This window comes from Halichoeres trimaculatus, unplaced genomic scaffold, assembly GCF_033239565.1.
Source record: "Halichoeres trimaculatus isolate MK-OKI-2021-1 unplaced genomic scaffold, fHalTri1.1 fHalTri1_scaffold_3, whole genome shotgun sequence".
Classification (NCBI taxonomy): domain Eukaryota; kingdom Metazoa; phylum Chordata; class Actinopteri; order Labriformes; family Labridae; genus Halichoeres; species Halichoeres trimaculatus.
This window is the reverse complement of record NW_027437181.1, coordinates 25,466,514-25,486,528: the sequence shown is the minus strand read 5'-3', so window position 1 is coordinate 25,486,528 and position 20,015 is coordinate 25,466,514. Positions and strand designations below refer to the sequence as shown.

The 20,015-nt window shown below is 40.3% G+C and overlaps 1 protein-coding gene across 1 annotated transcript; it reads left to right on the top strand.

The window, feature by feature from the left end:
• Nucleotides 1–4,226: 4,226 nt before the first annotated feature.
• On the top strand, nucleotides 4,227–12,710 carry LOC141787898 (uncharacterized). The gene is made up of 7 exons (XM_074666601.1): nucleotides 4,227–4,284; nucleotides 6,890–7,003; nucleotides 7,107–7,220; nucleotides 7,376–7,432; nucleotides 7,514–7,678; nucleotides 9,653–9,766; nucleotides 9,884–12,710. Exons 2-7 carry the CDS (start codon nucleotides 6,890–6,892, stop codon nucleotides 9,974–9,976), a joined length of 657 nt encoding a protein of 218 aa, XP_074522702.1. The 5' UTR covers nucleotides 4,227–4,284; the 3' UTR covers nucleotides 9,977–12,710.
• Nucleotides 12,711–20,015: the final 7,305 nt, after the last annotated feature.

Genomic DNA, 20,015 nt, shown 5'->3' with positions numbered 1-20,015 from the left:
AAAAAAAAAAAAAGAAAAAAAATCCTTCCTCAACCCAAATGTGTCCTGAAATCCAGTTTATGAAAATCATAAAATCATTTTGGGAGCTTTGTTATACAATACTTAAAGTGGCTAAAACAACTTTGATATCCTTTAAGACAAAAAAAAAAAAAAAAAAGGGAAACAAACATTCAAGTCTATCAGTCCATATACAGATCCAGGTCCCAGATCTCTGACCAACTTTTAAGGATGTGTCAGAAAAGATATCCCAAGATATACTGTCTAGACTCTAAAATTGTGGCATCATGTTTGGAACTTCTGGACTATTTCAATACACTTCACTTAAATTAAGGCTTTCGAAGGATACCAGAGGACATCTTAAAGTGATAGGTTGGTTGGGTGAAGAGTTCTTTGAAGTATTTTCCCCACTGCTCAACAGTATTTCTGGTCAGCTGTTCTCTTCCTTAAAGAGTCAGAACCAGGTCTTGTTGCCTGCTTGAATGTTGGAGCAGTTTTCCAGATCTTTACTGAGACAGTCAAAAGCTTCCAAACGCTTCCACACCTAGGTTTTTGTTTCTCAACCAAAAACTGCAACCACTTTGTGCTTGGGTTTAACATATCTTTAAAGCAACCTCCTACCATCTGATAAACTCACCAGTGGGTGGTGATTTTGACGGCTGGACTTTCCTCTTTACTTAAGTCTCCAAGACAAATGACTACAGATCTGATGATACATCAGTCAGCAGTCTTTAGCAAGTCTGTCTGTTCCCCACTAAACTTAACAAATGCTTAGAATAGAATAGAGTAGAATAGAACTTAATTGTCATTGTAACAAGTACAATGAAATTGAAGTCACAGCAGGAATCAAGAAAACAAAAGTAAGAAAGTGTATAGAAAGTGCAAAAAGGTCCATAAGAAAATAGATGATGACAGCTTGTCCATCATTGTCCAGTTCAGCCAGCCTCCACCTCCACAGGGTCCAGGACTGAGCTTCTTCAGCAGTCTGTTCAGTCTCTGTCTCCTGAATCCTGTCTGCTCACAGCAGGTGAAGCTCTTCCAATGTGGCCATGTCTGTGGATAGCATGTTGCTACTCTGACTTCTGGTATTCCCTCTGTTGCTGGGTTAGCATGGCTAGCTTCCATCTTATTGGAGATAGATCTTACGTTCCCAATAACAATGAATGGAAGGACAGGTCCATGTCATCACTTCTAAGCTCACACCTGAGAACCAGCACGTCGTTCTCACCTCCTTCTCCTCACCTTGTGGGAAGACATTGGGCCTTACACCAGTTAGCATTGACATGCTAAAGGCTGCTAACAGCTGATTTCACATGTAAGCAATGCAGCCATGGTTACATGTAGGATCTCCAGACAAACACAGGAGAAAAAGTAGTAAAAATATCACTGAAGCCACAAAAAGTTTGGTGTCCATGACCAACAAACGAGCCATACAAAGTACTGATCCACTCCAAAGATCACGAAAAAGAGCTGGTAAAACCACACGAAAAGGACAAAGAAGAGAGAGCCACTGCAAAAGGCAGCCATGGCCAACAGGGCGGCGCCTAGCAACCAAATGGAGTGTTAAATGGAGTGTTTGTTGAAAATGCAAAGTTATCAGGGAATTCAGTTTAAAAACACGCCTGAGTCCTGACGGTGCACACTGATGCAGCAGTTCAGTCCTCTAAAGATTTCTGCATGGTTTTGGGCCTGGCTGTATCCAACTGGCAATGCTCCATTTATGGCACCAGATCTGGCTTCTTCTTCGCCAGGGAGAAGCTGTTCAACTTTGAAATCTGGCCTGTAATATGATCAGTGCTTCAAGGACTCATTCTGCACCCAGACCAGAATGAACCTGGCAAAAAAATCAGGATTGAACGCCAAGTCTCAAAACTAATGCTGGGTGCCCCCCACCAGGTAGTAACCGTAAACACCCTGTTCTTGGATAGGTGACCCTTGTTCAATATTGTTAGATCATCCGGTTAGTTTGAATCCCTCTCAGCCTGTACCCTACCACTGGAACATACAGTAACTCCCTTATAAAACCCTACTAGGGGCAAGCACTCTGCACAACAATGATCTTTTCTGAAGAGCAGTTACATCTCACTAGCCACAATGCATGCCATGACATGAAACTCTGACCAAGCACTCTTTCACCTTCAGTGCATTCAGCTTTATACAAACCCATTTCAAAAATCCTGTGGCAAACCTTCAATTGCACAGAGGACAATAAATGAGTGTGTTTTATGTAAACAGAAATGATTTACTATTGGTAAACTGCATACCACCACACCACATCTATAGGTGGTGTGGTGTGGTGGGGAAAATACATTAGGTCACATGTTTTGTCAGGAGAATTACTTGTTAAAACTGTTTTTTATAGTTTTGTTTTTCTCTGGCTGTAGTTGCAGCCTTCAGTATTTGTTTTGTCAATCTGGTATGCTTTTGTCCTGTTTGTTTAAAGGTATTTTACACACCTCACCAAAAATGTTACCACTCTTCATCATTTACACATTAAATATTGGTCTTAAAGTATATTGTTGGAAAAGTTTTCTAACTTTAAATGTACTGAGTGCACGAGTTTCACTCATAATAAAGCACTTTATAGGCTGTTATCTGGCTACATACCCACCTTACTCATTCACACCACATTCATTCATCGATGGCAGAGGCTCATGTGTCTGTCAGTTTTATCTAATCGCAGCCCCCAGGGGCACTTCAGGGTGAAGCATCTTTGCAAAGAGCACTTCGGCATGTGGACAGACCTGTGACCAAACCCCTTGGCCTTCTGATTGAAAAATGACCCACTTTACCACTGAGCCACAGCTGCGCCGAAGACCTAAAACTTTTCCCCTCAGTGGGGGGAAAGGGATCAGAATGCTCTAATGCTTTTCCAAACTACACGTTTTTTGGCTACACTTGAGTCCTTTCACTTGGAAATAGTACATCAAAGTACATCATAAAATGTGCATGCTGCCAACTTGTATTTCAGATCTCCCTCTTGTTGAAAGGTCACCCCTGACTGCTGAGCCTGACTGCTGAGCAGGGGAATTAATAAATCGTTGATGTTGGGAGAGGCCCAAATCCAAGAACAGAGTGAAGAATTTTGTGCTATGCCCATGGAAGAAATAGGGGGGAGAAAATTGAATCTATCTTCCTCTGTTTTGCTTGAAATATCGCAGCTGTTTCATATTTAATACCTTCCTCCTCCTTTTTTGTGTTTTTCTACTGTTCCCCTCCCAGCCTGCTCTCTTTCTTCTTCTCACACTCCTTCACTTTCTCTCTGCTCCATTGATGGAGCAACACTAAAACACACAGATATGGAAAAAAACAGGAAATCTCGCCTCTCTTTCTTTTCCTCTCCCAAACTATTTCAACACATTCCTTCTACTTCTCCATTTCAGCTCTAACCCTTTGCTACCCCATATGCATGGGGCTGGCTTAAAACATACACACAGGCACAGCTCATCCTTCCTCCTCCCTTCCCCCTGTGTTTTCGCTGGAGTGAAGGGAAGTTTGAATCTTTTTTAAGATCCCACCATTTGAGCCCAAACTTCTTTTACATCCCACTGTAGACTAAATGATACTCTCAGGTATTAACAAATAGTAAAAGAAGTGTTATATAGTTCTTCTTTTGATGTTTACTCTTGATGTGTCACAAGTTAGTTAGACCTTCAGAGCTCATTCCTGAATGTTATGGGAGGCACTTAAAATGAAAACTACTAGCTAAATCACAACAGAGCACTTTGACCGTCTACCTAAACTGCTCTTTATTTCATCAGTAGTCAAATTCCCCACAAGGTCATTGGGAATCCCCAAATTCCCAATGACCTAGCTTATCCTACCTTCTTATGTAAGTTTGAATGGTTATGCGTAAAAGTAAAGAAAAAAGTAAAGATACCACAACTTTGGACTCAAATTGGATTTTTCGGCAAATTTAGCAAATTATCAAATAAATCTGATCGGAAAACATTGACTAAAGCGGATGTCTCGAGTGCAACTAACTATATAAAATAAAGAATTCTCCAAGTGTTAAGGTAGTTTGCCTGGTAGTTTAATATGCCGTGGATCTTTAACTCACACAAGCTTATTTAAATGTATGAATCAGCTAACTGTCTGTTCTTTAATACTAATACGAAGAAGAAGAAGAGTTGAAATGTGCTTTCAGCTCGGAGTATCATCAGACAGGCTTCTTTTTAGGGATCAAAATGTACCGCTCGTCCACGTATCGCCCACCAGGCTGCTCCAGATGTTTAACGTGATGTCAGTCACTTCTAGTGGAAACACTGAGCTGCGGGACTCCCCAAGGTTAGTCTCTCCTTTTGTTTTCTTATATTTCTTCCTTGAATCAGATTTAGAAGAAAGAAAAAAATTTCTCTTAAACACTTTGTATAGTAAACGAGTTGACAGACAGCAAATGAAATGCACACCGTATGTTACCTCACACTGAAGCATTTTGCCTCGCTTTAACCTCACCCGGTTGGACAAAAAAAGAGCTTTCCTCGATATAAATGAGTGACATTTTTACTATTTCATTTGATATGATGCTCCATTTAAACAGTCGTGTTCTTCCTGCGTGTTGGAGATACTTAATGTTCTCACAGACGGTTGAAGTATCGACTCTTTTGAAGTTAAACTCGCCTGTGCAGTCTCACGTTAGGTGTGTGACCTCGAGTTTTTGCATTTGTACTCTTGCTTTTAAAAAAATAATATCCTTTCATCGTTCAAACAAGACTTTTCGTTTAAAAAACAAGAATTTTCTGCGGGCACTTACTTACTATTGATTTTTTAGTCATTTGCTCCCTGTCAGAACTTTGGCATTGCAAACAAATTGAACTTTGTGATGCGCAGCTTAGATTAGTGACATGCGTATGTAAAATTGTGTTTTTTTCCTTGCAATTTTAAAGGCAGCTTTAACTGTCAAACCCGTTTTCCATGTTCTAAAAATCAAATTATATATATATATATATATATATATATATATATATATATATATATATATATATATATATATATATATATATATATATATATATATATATACACAAGTGTCTGAATCTATCAAAGTCATATGCAATACCACCCCAAGTGTTTTCTGCATTGCTGAGATTTACCTATAAAAACACTGTGTGTTACTTTATAACTTTTTGCTCAAAAAGCCACTGTAATACACAGTTCATTATTTTGAATGGTCCAATATTGAACTCATTGATGATGCTGTATCATTTAAAAAAATAACAACAACAACAATTATGTATGTGTTTTTGCTCTATTTTTGTCCCTGTGTCAACAAGTTACAGTTTGATATTCACGTTTTTTAATCATTTGTTAAAAATGAGGAGGAACTGATCCAACTTTTTGAGTCCTCATATGGATTATGATACTTCAGCGATACTATTGGCCAATATTGAAACCTACTGGTTTGATCCAATTCAAGTATTCAATGAAAGAACTGTATCCCCCAGCGTGGAGATGGGATTAGGATGTCTGTTTCTGCAGCCTCTGGCTTTTCTTACTCCATACACCAAAGTGAAATATCTTTATTGAAACTGACTGAACCATTATTTATTGGGGAAGTAAATCTTCAAAACTACTAACACACTTTCTAATACAGTTCAAGCAGAGTGTCAGTGTCAGAGAAATATTTACTTGATCTTAAACTGATCCAAGTGTTCAACCAGATGGCGGGACTCTCTTTTTTATTACTTCCAGGGGTTGCTCATCCAAACAATGTGTTTCAGGGACCTTCACTCTGTGAAGTTTACAAAGCATTGCTGGGACAGTTCTTGTGTGACAACAATAACTGCTTCATGGATTAACTTGGATTTGATACAGTTTGAATGACTGCTGCCACTTTTTGAAACATTAGCCTTGCACATGCTGGTGCAGGAGTTGTCCTGAAATGCAGACCCGTTGATGATGAAATGTGTGCATGTAGCTGCTGCAAACAGAGCATAACATCGAGCTGAGATGAAAAGATCAGCCTATGGACCAGGGTTTGGTCAATCAAACTATGTTTAAAGAAAAATGAGTTTTCCTTGGACAACGATGTGCATGAAGGAAATATATTGTGCATTAGAGAGCTGAGTGGACTCAAACAGGGCTACCAATGATTTTCATGATGTTTACACTATATGGCGCTCTGTGTTCTATAGGGCTAATTAAGTAATTGAATCTGACTGCTGAACTCCTTTGTTCTGTACTGTATCTTACATTTCTGTGTTTTGCTTTTCTTACATAATGTATAGCTGAACATTCTGCACTTTGTACAAAGCTTCACTTTTGGGCAGTCTGCACTTTTCATATGTAAACTTCTCTTAAAAATTCCCTTCACTGTATTACTCTGTTTATCCCTACAGCTATAATAATCCGTATTATTATTTCCACACTGTGAATAAGGGAAACTGTGAAAATAGGATTTCCTTGAGGAAGTGTTTCTGAGATACAGAGCTGTTTTTTTTATTGGTTATCAAAAGATACCTTCCACCATCATTTTATTAAATATTCTTGCACTTCCAATCATTTTTCACTGTTGTATTTTTCAAAGCCTACACAAATATGTGGAGTAGGGTATTAAAATTGATATTATTCCCATTGTTTCATCACGTAAAAGTGAAAATTAAAAAGAAGGAAGTTGGTTATTTGTGCATTAGCAAGAATTTTCAAAGCCTAGGTCATTGCAAATTCACAAAAGTTGAATATTTTGATATTGTGTCCAAAATGTGCATTGCTGCTTCTATGAATAATTTGACAAATCTTTGAATAGCCTGAGTCTTTTAACAGCCTGAGACACAAGAAGTCAGAGTCAAATAAACTTTGCTGCTCTAATCGTAACATCATTAATATTTTTGAATGTCTGTGGATATTAATTGTACTCATATCTTTGTCTATCTGGTGTGTGTTTGCCTGCAAGATGTCTGCTGTGCTCTACTCTGCAAGCACGAATAATGCAACTCTTCAGGGCACCACGGTGGGAGGAACCAAACCTCTGCACCGTTTCATTAAGGGACAACCAAAGATTGTTGGCGTAAGACACAAACATCCATCGGCTATATTATGTCATTATCTTAGGTCACAGATAATAAACCCACTTTTAACTACATCTGATTCTTTCAATGTGTTTCTCCAAGGTCATCGTGCTGATCATGGGCTCTGGTGTATTAACCCTTTCCGTCTCGTTGATCCACCCAATAGTGCAAAACATTTGGACAGTTTTCCCGCCTGGCGTCCTGCTGGGTTTACTGGTGAGTAAATGATTATAAATCAGGAGATCACTGTGGCTTGTTGAGGGTTTTTTCATAAAATGGAAATAAATAAATAAATAATTAAAAAACACAAGCAGTCAACACATTTATGGTGACAAACAAGTGAATAACTTTCTGTCCTTTCTCCCCTTTAGTTTATAATTTGTGGCATTCTTTATATTTTGACTGAGCACAACCCGACCAAGAAAACGGTAAGTTCTGTTTTAATGCTTCACACGTGTTTGTTTATGTGTGTTTCTTTCTGACCCCTTTCTGTTTGTGTCTGCATGAAGGTAACCATATCATTGGCTCTGAGTATTGTGACCATACTTTGGGCATGTTGGACTATCCTTTACCTAGTGCCTGACATAGTACACCACCAATACCACAGGTATTATGAGTACACTGAAGAAAATACCACAGAGGAGGAAGAAGCTGTATGGAGTTCTTATACGGAGGTAAATTTACTTTTTTTTTAATTAACCAGATTGTGGCCTTGAAGGAGGCTGGACTGACAACAATGCAAATCATGAAAAAGGTGATTGTTTGTCATAAGACTGTCTACAATGTCATGAAACGATACAAGGAGACTGGCAATACCATCAGCAAGCCAATCCCTGGAAGAAAACGTTCAGTCCGGACCACAAGGGTTGTTGAGATGGTGAGGAAGAGACTCAAAAGGAATCCTGGCAGGAGCATGAGGGCAACAGCAAAGGAAGTGAACATCTCAAGAACTTCACTGAGAAGAATCGTCAAACAGGATCTCAGACTGAAAACACTAAAAATGCAACACAGACAACTGATTTCAGCTACTTCTAAGAAAAAACAGCTTTACAGGGGGAAAATGATGCTGCAGAAGATCCAGAGTGCTGCAGACAAAGTCCTGGTTTGGTCTGATGAGAATCTTCACTGTTCAGGCAGTGGTCGATTCCCAGAATAACAGGGTTTATGCACATAGTGCTCAGCACCTACCCAAAGCTGCAGAACTCATTTTGGTCGTCAGAAGCCAGCTGGAGTCATGGTGTGGGCTGCTGTTGCATCTGATGGCTCAAAGTCTCCTTTGGTCTTCATTCAGGAGGGTGTGGAAGTGAACAGCCAGGTGTACCTTCAAATGCTTGAAGAAAAAGTGTTGCCTTGGTGAACCAATGCGTTTGGAAACCAGTATGTCTTCACACAAGACGGTGCACCAGCTCACACATCCAATGTCACACAGGCCTGGTGCAAGCAGCACTTTCCTGCTTCTGGGACAAGAACATGTGGCCTCAGTCAAGTCTGGACATCAATCCAATGGACTTTGCGATCTGGTCCATCCTGGAGAGGAGGTCTCAAGAGTATCTCACAGCAGTGTCACCGCTTTGAAGACAGCTCTGATGAAGTCATGGTCAAAACTTGATGCAGAGACAGTGCAGCGCTCATGCCAGGCAGTGCCAGGTCGTCTCCAGGCTATGACAAAGGCAAAGGGTGGCCATATTGAGATGTAAATCTTTTTGGTGACGGAGAATAAAGTATAGAAATTGTGTTCAATGTTTGTTATGTTTGTCTGCAAGCATTTTTGGATAGTGTGTAAAAAACAATGGGTAAATCTTTCTGGCCCATTCTGTACTTTAAGAAAGAGTCAGCATTCAGCATGTTTATTAGTTTATTGGTTCAAGGGTCAGGTGGGGCTCATTGTATGAAATAATGATAAAGGTAGAGCTTTTTTTTTTGTTTGTTGTAAATGAAAGCTTGTGTAAAATGTATATTACAACAAATGGTTTGATCATCATTATAAATAACCCAAACAGTCTCAAAAAGAACTTGTGTAGTTTGATTGTAAAAGGCACAAAGTGTGACACTGGAAACATCTGGTTTAAGGATTAAAAGCACACAGAAATGTTGTGAAGCTGCTCTCATGTAATTGCTTGTTCTGCCAGTTTGAAAAATTTGTTTTGCAATTAAGAAAGAGAGAGAGGAGGACACCTTTCCAAACTCTCTGGGTCTAATCTCTCAGCTTGTGAACTGGCTTCTCTGAGACTGGGGCAAATTTTCCATAAAAAAGAAAAGATTTTCCAAGTGTCCTGAGCCTCCTAACAATGCTAAGAATTAGAAGTACAGGCTGAAATGACCCAAAGAGTGTTACAAAAGACATCTGGGCTTGTTTAAATTCTCCTGGGAAATTTGCATCCCATTGGCACAGCTTCCGCATAACTTAACAATTGCAGATGAGACATACTGTGGATCTGAAACAATTTACAAATAAAATAAAAAAAAAGATGTCATATTTGAGTATTTTCATATTGAGTTACTGTCTTGGCTGAAATACTTAATTCCTGCCTTAGGAGACAGTGAAATAAGTCGTTGGTATTAAATTTGATTTTATGATAATTGGATCAGCTCTGTGTGTCTACAATTTTCATTTGGTCTACAGCTGATCAGTTGTTTTAATTTTCCAGGCAATGGGATTGTCATTGGAAGTGATCTTCCTGGTTCACAGTGTTGCGGGTGCAATCATTTTCATCATCATGTCCATTATGGCAGGAGCTGCCCTACGATCAACAAAAAGCCAGGTAAAGGCATGCAAAACTCTTCTCTTTGATCTGAGAGCTGTGCATGTTTCACAAGCTCAGAGTGTCGCTGAGTATCTCCTCTTAGCCTTGAAGCACTGCTCTTTCTCTTTTCTCAAGACAATAGTTGTGAAGACCTCCATGCCAGCTGAAAGACAAGATGACCAACAAGCACAAGAAGAAGGTCTAAACTGTGAGAGAATGGATGAATAGTAGTAATATAAAGCATTTACAAAGAGAAGTGTGTCCTCAACAGGGCACGACTCTATAAATGATTCTCATGTATCATCAAGTTTCCTGACTTATCAAGCATTGCCACCACCAGGACCACACTGTAGGTAATTATGCTGTACTCGCTGTCTGCACACTTTGTTTGCACTGCTGCATCACAGGACAAAGGTCTGAGCGAAACCAATGTCTTTTTGAGGTACTGAAAAAAAAACAGTTTTTAAGAAAAAGTTAATAAAGGTAGAGACACTTCACTTGTTGATCATAAAACTTGTAGAATCAAATTTAAAGAATTCATATAAAAAACAATGAACGAGTCATCTACTGCTGAGAAGACAGATTCTGAGGTTGAGAGGCTGGGGTCCTGCCAGAATGACACTATTTACCTACTTTGTTAAGGTCAAATTCAACAGAGAGGCTTTCCAAATGACCTTTGACCAGCTTGGTTGCAAATTTCTGAGTCAGTAATGCTCTCAGCAGTCAAAATATTTCAAATATGTGGGCTGATCAGTTTTTACCACTTATCCTTTGTATTATAGAAGTTCTGCACTAGGATTCAAATATGACCAATGCACTGACAAAGTGCAGTTAATGTTCTTTAGACACTATTAAAGGTCCCATATTCTGCTCCTTTTCTGCAGTTTAATATGGATCATTGATGTCTTCATGAAATGGTAGTAACATGTTTTGGTCCAAAAAGCCAATAAATCAATAAATAAATCAAGCACAGCAGCATTGTTCCCAGGCTCTCATAGCCCCTCTGTTCAGAACGCTCTGATTTAGTGGGCGTGACCTTCATATGTAAATGAGCCACCGCTGATACCGCCCTGCTCTTCCACGTCACTGAGAGCGGCGCCACGAGCTCTGAGTGCACAATGTTTAGAAAACAGCGAAGCTTGTTAACCGTAACATTACAGGCTAACTGCAGCTAAAGTTAGCATCCTGCAGCTAACACAGAGACAGGGGGGACACTGAGGAAAAGCTCTTACATCTGCTCCACAGCACACAGCATTTAAAATACTCACATTTCCAGGGTCTGAGGTTTGTTGGTGGATGGTTGGTAATGCGCCTGGATTCAGGACCAGTCTATTCGCTAGCCCTCTGTTGTACTGTCCAAAGTTGGAAAAGCAGTCGGCCGTGAAGTGACTAGCACACACATGCACAGTTTTAATGAGTGTAGCTGGCACATTTCTTTGACAAATGAACTCTAGCCACTTAGTCTTGTCTTCTTCCGAGATGGGAAGCTTGTGCATGGAACTGTGTGGCTGTTTACAGCCAAAAACAGAGCAGTGATGGCTCTTTAACTTTGGCATTTCTCTCCAGCTGAGGGGAGGGGGAGGCAGGGAGGGGGTTCGGGGGTATCTGCTCCGGTTGACCAATCGGGCCAGACTTGCCCCTGATTGGTCAAAAAAGGGAATCGCTGACATCTGCAAATCCCCAAAATCCAAACAGCTCGTTTTAGGTCAGGATTTTACATTGCAAGTACTACTAAGTACAGGTTCTGTGATTAAATATCACATTTTGTGGGCTAGGAGGAAAGCCAAAGACCCACAAAGTTCACGAATAGACTAAAAGTGATTTTTGCACAACATGGGACCTTTAATTAGTTAACCAATACTGACTTACCAACATGTAGGTCTGTAACAGTAACAAGCTTGAGTTTACCTTTAATACTTTTTAATTGTTTGAATGTAGACTGGAGTATTAACAACAGGAAAAATGAAATCATATTTAATATAAAACATTATGGGGAGACTTGTTTTCAACAAGAAAACATCTGTTACACATTATTATCATAACATGATGCTGACAAGTCCAACCGTAAACAGGTCAACCCAGTGCGCTCGTTGGTTCTGTTTTTAATGAAGGGTTGGACAAAGAATGGTGGTGTTTGTTCTACACATGTCCCTCACACCAGAAGCTTGGCACAGAGAAGAGAGTCGGCACAGAGTCTCATGGCTGTCCTTGATACTTTTCTCTTACCGTGACGGCTCAAGTTTCAGCAGCAGCAGTATTAAGTAAGAACTTTACAGCACTTTAAGTGCCATCCTCAGAGGACAGCATGTGAGACAAGTCCCCTATAAATGTCTCTGTCTGAAGGAGCAGATAGTTCAGTGTAATCAAAGCTATGGCACGACAAAACCTGTTGTTGAAGTGCCACCATGAATAAGGGCTTTTAGTTAATTCATTTTTTAATCACTAAACTGAAACAAAGGACAAACAGGCTGCAATGGAAAATGACAGTAACGGACAAAAAGTAGGAAAAAGTTAACTTACTGATCGTACTGGACACCAATCAAAAAACATATGAAGCTCATTATTTTGCAGTTGATTTAGACAGAGATCATTTATTGCTTTTCAAGTTGTTAAAACAAGTCCAAATGAATTACATTTTCCAATGTTTTTGTGAAAGCTGGAAAAATGACACATCAAAAAAAGATTGAAAATTCCATGAACAATGAGAAACACTGAAATGCTTAAATAAAGGACTCTGATTCTCCATGGTTGATAATCAGTTTGTTTTTTGTGTCTTCATGAAAACCGGCAGAATAACCACATGGGGGAGAGCGGTCACGGTAATGAAAGACACAACTGTTTCACATAAACTGTGCGAGTGTTACTGCAGCATATGTCCTGTCTCAAAAAACCCACATTGTGATAAATGAGAGCAGTGGTTTCAAAGAAACACTGGTAGCAGGGTCACAAAAAGCTTTCCAAAATCAAAAACTATTTACAAAAGCTTATTTCCATTATTCTGTTGTTGTACATCTTTAACTGTAAAAATATAAACAAGACAGGTTTGAATTTTACAATAAAGTATCCGAACAGAAAACTTTTGATCTGTTTTCTACATTTCTTTGTTACCACAAGAGTCTTGAGGTAACTAAGCTCATAAAATTATGTACCAGTGGCTGCAGATTAATTTAGAAAACAATAGGTCCACATAGATCTGATTAAGATGAAATAAATTTTCTTGTGCCTTTTTTTTGTTTGTTTTTGTCTGTTTATGGATCAGCCCATTAGTGAGCTCTCAAGGCAGGGGGTCAGCAGTTCCCAGCATTGATATTTTGGGGCTGAGAAGTGAGAAGAAACCAAACAGTATCCTCCCTGAGATGACTTTCTGAGTGGTCTTGAAAAAGTTTCACCTCTCTATGTATTCCTGATCGTAATCCACAACTGAAAATGAGATTATCAGCACCAAAATAGGTTATTTGGAAATGATAATTTCTGTATCCATGTAATTGTAATTTCAGGATCAAATTGATTTACAGCATGTAAATGTCCCTAAAAAAACACTGTCTGCCAGCAAATTATAGCAGTGAGAGTAGAGGTTTGTTCCTTTTTTTTTCTTCGCTGAAAAAAGTTTCTTAGATTTATTAGTAATTGCAGAAACTGGAGGGGAACTGGCAAAAAGAAAGAGGACAGAAGAGGAGAAAGCTGAACAGAAGAGGACAGGCTAAAGGCTAAAAACAAAGGCTAGACTCTGCTTGGTGAGGTTGGTTTTGGTAGATGAGCACTGGTAGGACATAATCAGGATTCACTTACGTTTGTCCATAAGTTACTTTGAGCATGGGGCTGTGAGTAGAGCTAAATATAGCCTGGTACTAAAATATGCTATGCTATAAACTGAGTTTATAAAGTTTGCTTGTTGTCACGTTTCAAACAATGGCACTACGTAACTACTAATTAATACATTACCTCACCGCTTTGTATCCATTAAAAAGTTGTCTCGATCAAAGAAAAGAAGTGTCAAAAAGAATATCTGCTCTCCATTCATTTGGTAGGATGATGATCTCTACCTTTCACATATAAAATGCTAATATTTATTTGTTTGTTTCTTTAATAGTAGAACCTCAAAGTTTTTCAATTTAGCGTATGTATTTCTGGATATATGAACTTGCAATGCTGTGCTCACGTCCAGCATGAAAAACCACCTACTCTTCGACTCTCTTACAGTCACAAGGATGCGTTAAGGTACCTGAACATGGTACCTTTTGATTTTATGTGAATTGGTATTCAGTACCACAGAAAGAATTTGGTTGGTACCAACAAAAGTACCTAATTCGGTACCCATACCTGCGCCTTGGTAAGAGTCACATCCTCACGACAGTTGGTGCTAGTGCTTATAGGGAACCGAGTCTTTATCCCGGAAAAACACTAGGTTTTCCAGACACCTCATAGACCCTATTTAGACAGTGAATTACCAATTTTGTTTCCTTTAACACTTTACTCTTTTATATCCCTATAAAGAGCTGCTCCCCTTTCACAGAGGCTACTGTTTTGCACCATCATGTTTCTTATCCTTTCCTCATAAACTTCTGTAATCTTTTGTGTTTTCCTTGGAGAGACAGGCGAGTAATTCTAGTTTATGATATGTATTCACAGAATTTAGAGGTAACAGAGCTCCAAGGTGGTGTGAAGGAATTGTGGCTTTGGGTTGGTTTCATTACTTTGAAATTCTTCAACATACAGGCAGATTCCATATTAACGTCATGTCTGCCTTTTCTTGTTGTTTGGAGAAGCACTATAATCCCATCTGGAGGGCAAGCGCACAACTCTAAAACACATCGTAGATTGGATCTCAAAAAGCAGTTATTGTCCTCCTTGCAATGCGTCGAGGACAGTCCACGCCACTTGTCCTTGCCTAAATAACAATCTGTGTGTCAGTGACAGGACAATAAACTTCAGCTCCGTGGCCTCTCTGCGGTGTCTCATGTTGCGGAAGCAGACGGCTTCACAAAGTCAGTCCCAAGGGAACAACGCTGGTGAACACGCATGTGCTCTGTGACACGGTACTGCCGTGAAAAAGTCATAGGGCAGTTGGGGCAAGGGAAGGGGCGAACACCAAGGTGGCTCCTTACATGTCTATTAAGAGAGCCTCGCTGACTGAAGGAACGGTCACACAAATAGCATTTAAAGGAGTGTTGAGCAGGAGCTGACAGAGGAGCTGATTTATCTGTTTTCGTGGTGGCTGAAGGGGTACAAGGTGTGAAGTCAGACGAGGTAGGTGTCATTGGGCCTCCGACAAATTCTGAATCAGGGGGTTGGGAACAAACAGTGAAAGTGGAGGCATGGCTCCCAACTTGAGTAACCTTTGCTTTTTGTAGATCCTCAGGGTCTGGGCAGCTTTCGTGTTTCCCAACGGATTGTCTTTTTGCAATACTTGCTTCTTCAAACAAGGATTTAGTCTTAGCTCCATCAAAACTATCAGAAGCTGCACATTTTTTCTCTGCAAGTGTTGCTTCATCCCATTGCGCTTTGTCACTGTTCTCTCTGTTTTTGTAGTCATACTCCATCTGATTCTCTCCCCCCTCAGATCTGTGTTTGTAGGTCACAAGCAGCTCCGCAGGTGTTGCACTAATGTCCAGCAGTACAACCCTTTCTGTAGTTTGTCTGGCAAAGTGCTGTCTCAGAGCTTCTTCATCTTGATATGCGCTCACTTCCTCTTCATCGCTGGGTTGGTCAAAATGATCAGGGTCAGAGAGTTTGTGATCCGAGTCTCCATCTGATATGTGAGTGTTCTCTTGAGGCATGCAGTGATACTGAAGATGTCCATGGTATGACCGCCACACAACATTTGATTCATGGTCAGAAGTGTTGTTGTCCACATGCATTCGGCTCATGATCTTTTCAAGTTCCAGAGATGTGCGCCGTTCAAAGACAGAGGGATTACCAGCGATGGTGCCCTGACTTGTTTCTGGTGTGGTGGGTACACATGAACAAATGTCAAATGAACAATCACTTGTGCTCGTCTCAGCTTTCTGCACATGTTGGCACATAACAGTCCGAGGTCTGTAGAGGTTACAGTTGCTGTCCTGTCTTTCCACATCAGTCGGAAATCCTTTTGAACAAGAATGCTCGTCTTTCACTTCTCCTTTGGGACACAAGTATTCACAATGAGAGTTAGGGTCTGTGTTTGTGTTTGGAGCAGGAAGTGGAACCACGGCTGTCTGATCATGTGAGTGAACAGGCTTTGCTAAGACACTGTGGCTGTCAGAGGAATCGAGACGCTGATATTTTGAGGGTAAATCCTCAAACCTGTGATCAGTTTTGTTCTTTAATCCTCTGATAATATTTCTGCAAAGCGTATTCTGTGGCTCTGAATTAGACTGATTCTCACAATGAGCATCGTGATCATATTGATCAGCAGCGTGACATGTTACTTCATCACTGTGTTCACAATCTGCAATGCTGCTGTTGGACTTGTGACTCAAGTGGTTTCCAGCCCCATAAGAGCCACAGTGGCTGAAGTCACTGTCAGTGCTTCCTGATGGCGAGCTCGAGCTGGCTGAAGCCTTAAACGATGGTGGGTAATGAAGCTTTGTAGAGAGCTCTGTCAGCTCAGGCATAGGAGCTTTACTGCTGTGACAGATGACAGAAACAGCTCCCCAGCATGGAGGCGATGATAAGGATGAGGATGAAGAGGTCCACAGTGAACCAGGAGCCTCCTCTGTGTCTTTGCTGTTTGTTTGCTCGCCTTCTTTGATCCTTTTCAGTTCTAAACACAGTTGCTCCATATTTTCCTGTCTGCTCGTCTCTTCATGTTGTTTTGCTGTGCCAGTATTGATGTTGCATATATCCACATTAACTGCGGGTAAATGATCCTCCCCCTGCGATGAGTTTTCACTACTCGGGTGGAACAAGGGTTGATGTTTTCTAAAGCTGTCGCAACTTTTGCTGTGAGCATCTTTGACGTGTTTGTTGGTTTGATGATCCTTTCCAGTGGATTCATCTGTTTCGTCTGCAGCATCCACCTCAGTGTGCCGCCAGGCCTTTAGAGTTTCCTGTAGTTTATCCATCTGCAGGTAGGTGGCAGCAGAGAGCAGCCTATAATACTGTTCCCTGCTATATGTGTATTGCATGGATCCCGAGTAAATGTAATCCAGAAGCATTGCCAGCACTGAGTCAGACAGACATGGATCCTGCAGTTCCACCAGGGCTCCAGTTGAGGACAAGATAGATGCCAACACTGGGCTAGAGGCTGAGAGGACACACCTGGGGTAAAGAAAGCAGCCAGGTATGAGTGCTTGAAACACACGCATGCATCCATTGTTTTTACCACTTAACCTTTTTGGGGCTAGGGGAGGGCTGGAACCTATACCAGCTGGGTGAGAGCCAGGGTTCACCCTGGACCTGGCTGGCATGTTTTTGGACTGTGGGAGGAATCCAGATTACCCAGAGGGAATCCATGCTGCATGCAAACCCCACACAGGAAGGCACCTGCCCAGTAAGGTACTGAACTAAAAGTCTTCTGCTGTGTAACAACAGCTCTAAACACGAGAAACCAGGGGTGGAAGGAGAAATATTTTACCGACGTACAAGTAAAGTTAAAATATGACCTCCAAATAGTGCTAAAACACATCTTCCTACGCCAGTTGTTAAACTAGAACCATCAGAATAGCATTAATGTGAGGAGGGATGTTTTTGACACAACTGTTCACAACGAAGTTAGAAGAACTACTTTGGTTCAACCTTTGTTTTTTATTTTGCACTTTGTAGACAGCCCCTACATTACGTCACAGCCTGCTGTGCAAAGACTTCACTATGAGTTTGCAGATCACAACAGGTTGCAACTTACATTTTACCTGACTGTGGTTAGAAGAGCTGGCAGCTTTGCACAATCGGTTTTGCTGACCAGTTATGGACATGCGAAGGAGGAATCCGTGAAAGTGTTGATATTTCAGCACAAGCAGCTGCTGGTGTTTTAAAGTACTTCCCACAAAATGTGCAGGCACAAGTATACAAACTTCAGTAAATGCTATCACTTACTTCCACCACTGCTAGAAGCATATGTTAACCCCTTAATGCACTTTTGTCAGATTTGTGACATACACTGTGAAGTTTTGATGCAGCTGAGATGAACTTTGTATCCCACCAATGCTTATTGATTCATATCCTACACATAACAAGGATTGTACTAAATGCACTACGCAACAGTTTATTGGTCAGAGGGTGAACTTATTGTATCTATGTACAAACATCATATAATCTATTTATAACTATTGTATGTGTTATATTCACATTTATGATCTTCACCCAATTTAGCAAGTGTAAGAATTCAAAAGCATACAGAATTTTTATTTCTAATATGATTGTAAATTAAAGAGGCAGTTAACGGGTTAAAAAGAAAGAAAGAAAGAAAGAAAGAGAGAAACAGACAAAACTGTTCAATATTTAGCCAGTGTGTGTGTATGTTTTTTTTCCTTTTTGATTTAGCTCACCTGTGAGCAGGAAAGACCTGTGCAGGGTTCAGTCTCTGAATGACCACGCAGTCGCAGAATTGAGCTCGTTCTCTTTGGAGGTTCAGACTTGTCATTAGCTCTACTGCATGGCTGCTGATGTTTTGGGCACAGGCTGCCATCTGAAGAATAAACAGTCGGTATCAATTATTAGCATGTGGAAAGCAGGTTTACAGGCACTTTTTTACATTGAAGGAAGCAAACAGACTATAATACTTTCCCTACTTAATGTAAAGTTTGTATGCAAGTAATTATGTATTTTGAAAAGGAATAAAAACAGAATGCTGATTCTAACATAAACTCTCGTGCAACCCCAAGAAATCCTCTTTTCTTAAATTAAACAGACTAAATCATGCAGAGACACTGAATAAAGGCATAGCAGTCATTTCAGACTAACCTCTGCGTTTGTAGCACTGAAGTGAGCATTAGTGCAAAACTGGTTTAAGACAAGACTGATACAAACAAGGAGCCCAACAACTTAAAAAAGAGTGATTGAACATGCACAAGATAGAATTAAATATTCCCTTACCTCAAACAGATCCTGTGTAGTTCACTGTGAAGCCTCCTAGCAGTGTCTTGTTTGAAGCTGAATGGAGAAAGGGACCTCAATGAAGGCTATATAGTCTCAGTCTACCATCTACGCACACTGTCTCATGTGGAAAACAATCACACACATTTCATATTGGGAGCTTGGAGTGACGCGGGAGGACAGGTGCTTATAAGGAGCGCTGGCATCCAACGTCAGACTTTCCATGGCCCGTTTTGGAGTGGGGACTGAGACCAGTCTATGGAGGATCGACCACGAGACTACAGAAACAAAGTAAATAGATCAGGTATTTGCATTTATTTTTCAAGAGGTTGATCATGTGGAAGCATTTCTAAATATACATATACATATATATGTAAACAGATATGCCCTGACTGAAAATAAGACTGTGTAAATAAATAAGCACAATCAGTATATGTCATCCAGAATCAAAACAAGATGTCAGACTTCTCTTGAGAAGTCTCTTTTTTGTTTGTTTGTCTTTTCTGTCAGGAGGTCTTGGGTCAAAGGTCGGTCACAAAAAGCAGTGGATTTTAAAATGACTGCTGGACGAGGCTCAGACTACAGCTGTTATTAAACTTACACTGTCTTATTTTTCCACATCTCTGAGTCCACACCAGTTTTATGCTGCAGTTCTGAGAGATTCACCCTGTGCACCATGGCGCGATGTGATGTATCTACATGTCTGTCTGTTTTAGATCTACAAAGTGAAGCTTCCTCTGTGTACTGACTGTGAGCCACCTCCTCTCTGACGCTTTGTTGACAACTCCATACTGAGACCTTTCTCCACCCTCACACACCATGTGCTTATCACGCCTCTTAGCCTCTACAGCACTCTAATGTTACAGCCTCAGCTCCAGCAGCTTACAGAGGAACATTTGAACTGGAAACTGTGCAATGGAAATACTACCGCAGAACACACTGACACATCCCACAGTCAAAAAGAGTCCTGGGACTTCAACCAACTATGGTACAAACCATAAAAACAAACATCTTAAAACTATTTCATACCTAATACAACTATGTATCCACATAGTTAAAAGACACTTTCCTTACAGAACTTTGACAGACAAAATCTGTGCACCATTGTCTATAAACTGTGTTCATAAACTAAAAGATGCTTTAAAAAAGGCTATTGAGGGTGAACTACCCTGAAAAATAATTCATGCAAAACTGCATTATCTGCAAATCAAACTGACTTGATTGTTTTTGAGTGTGTATAGTAGAACATATTTAT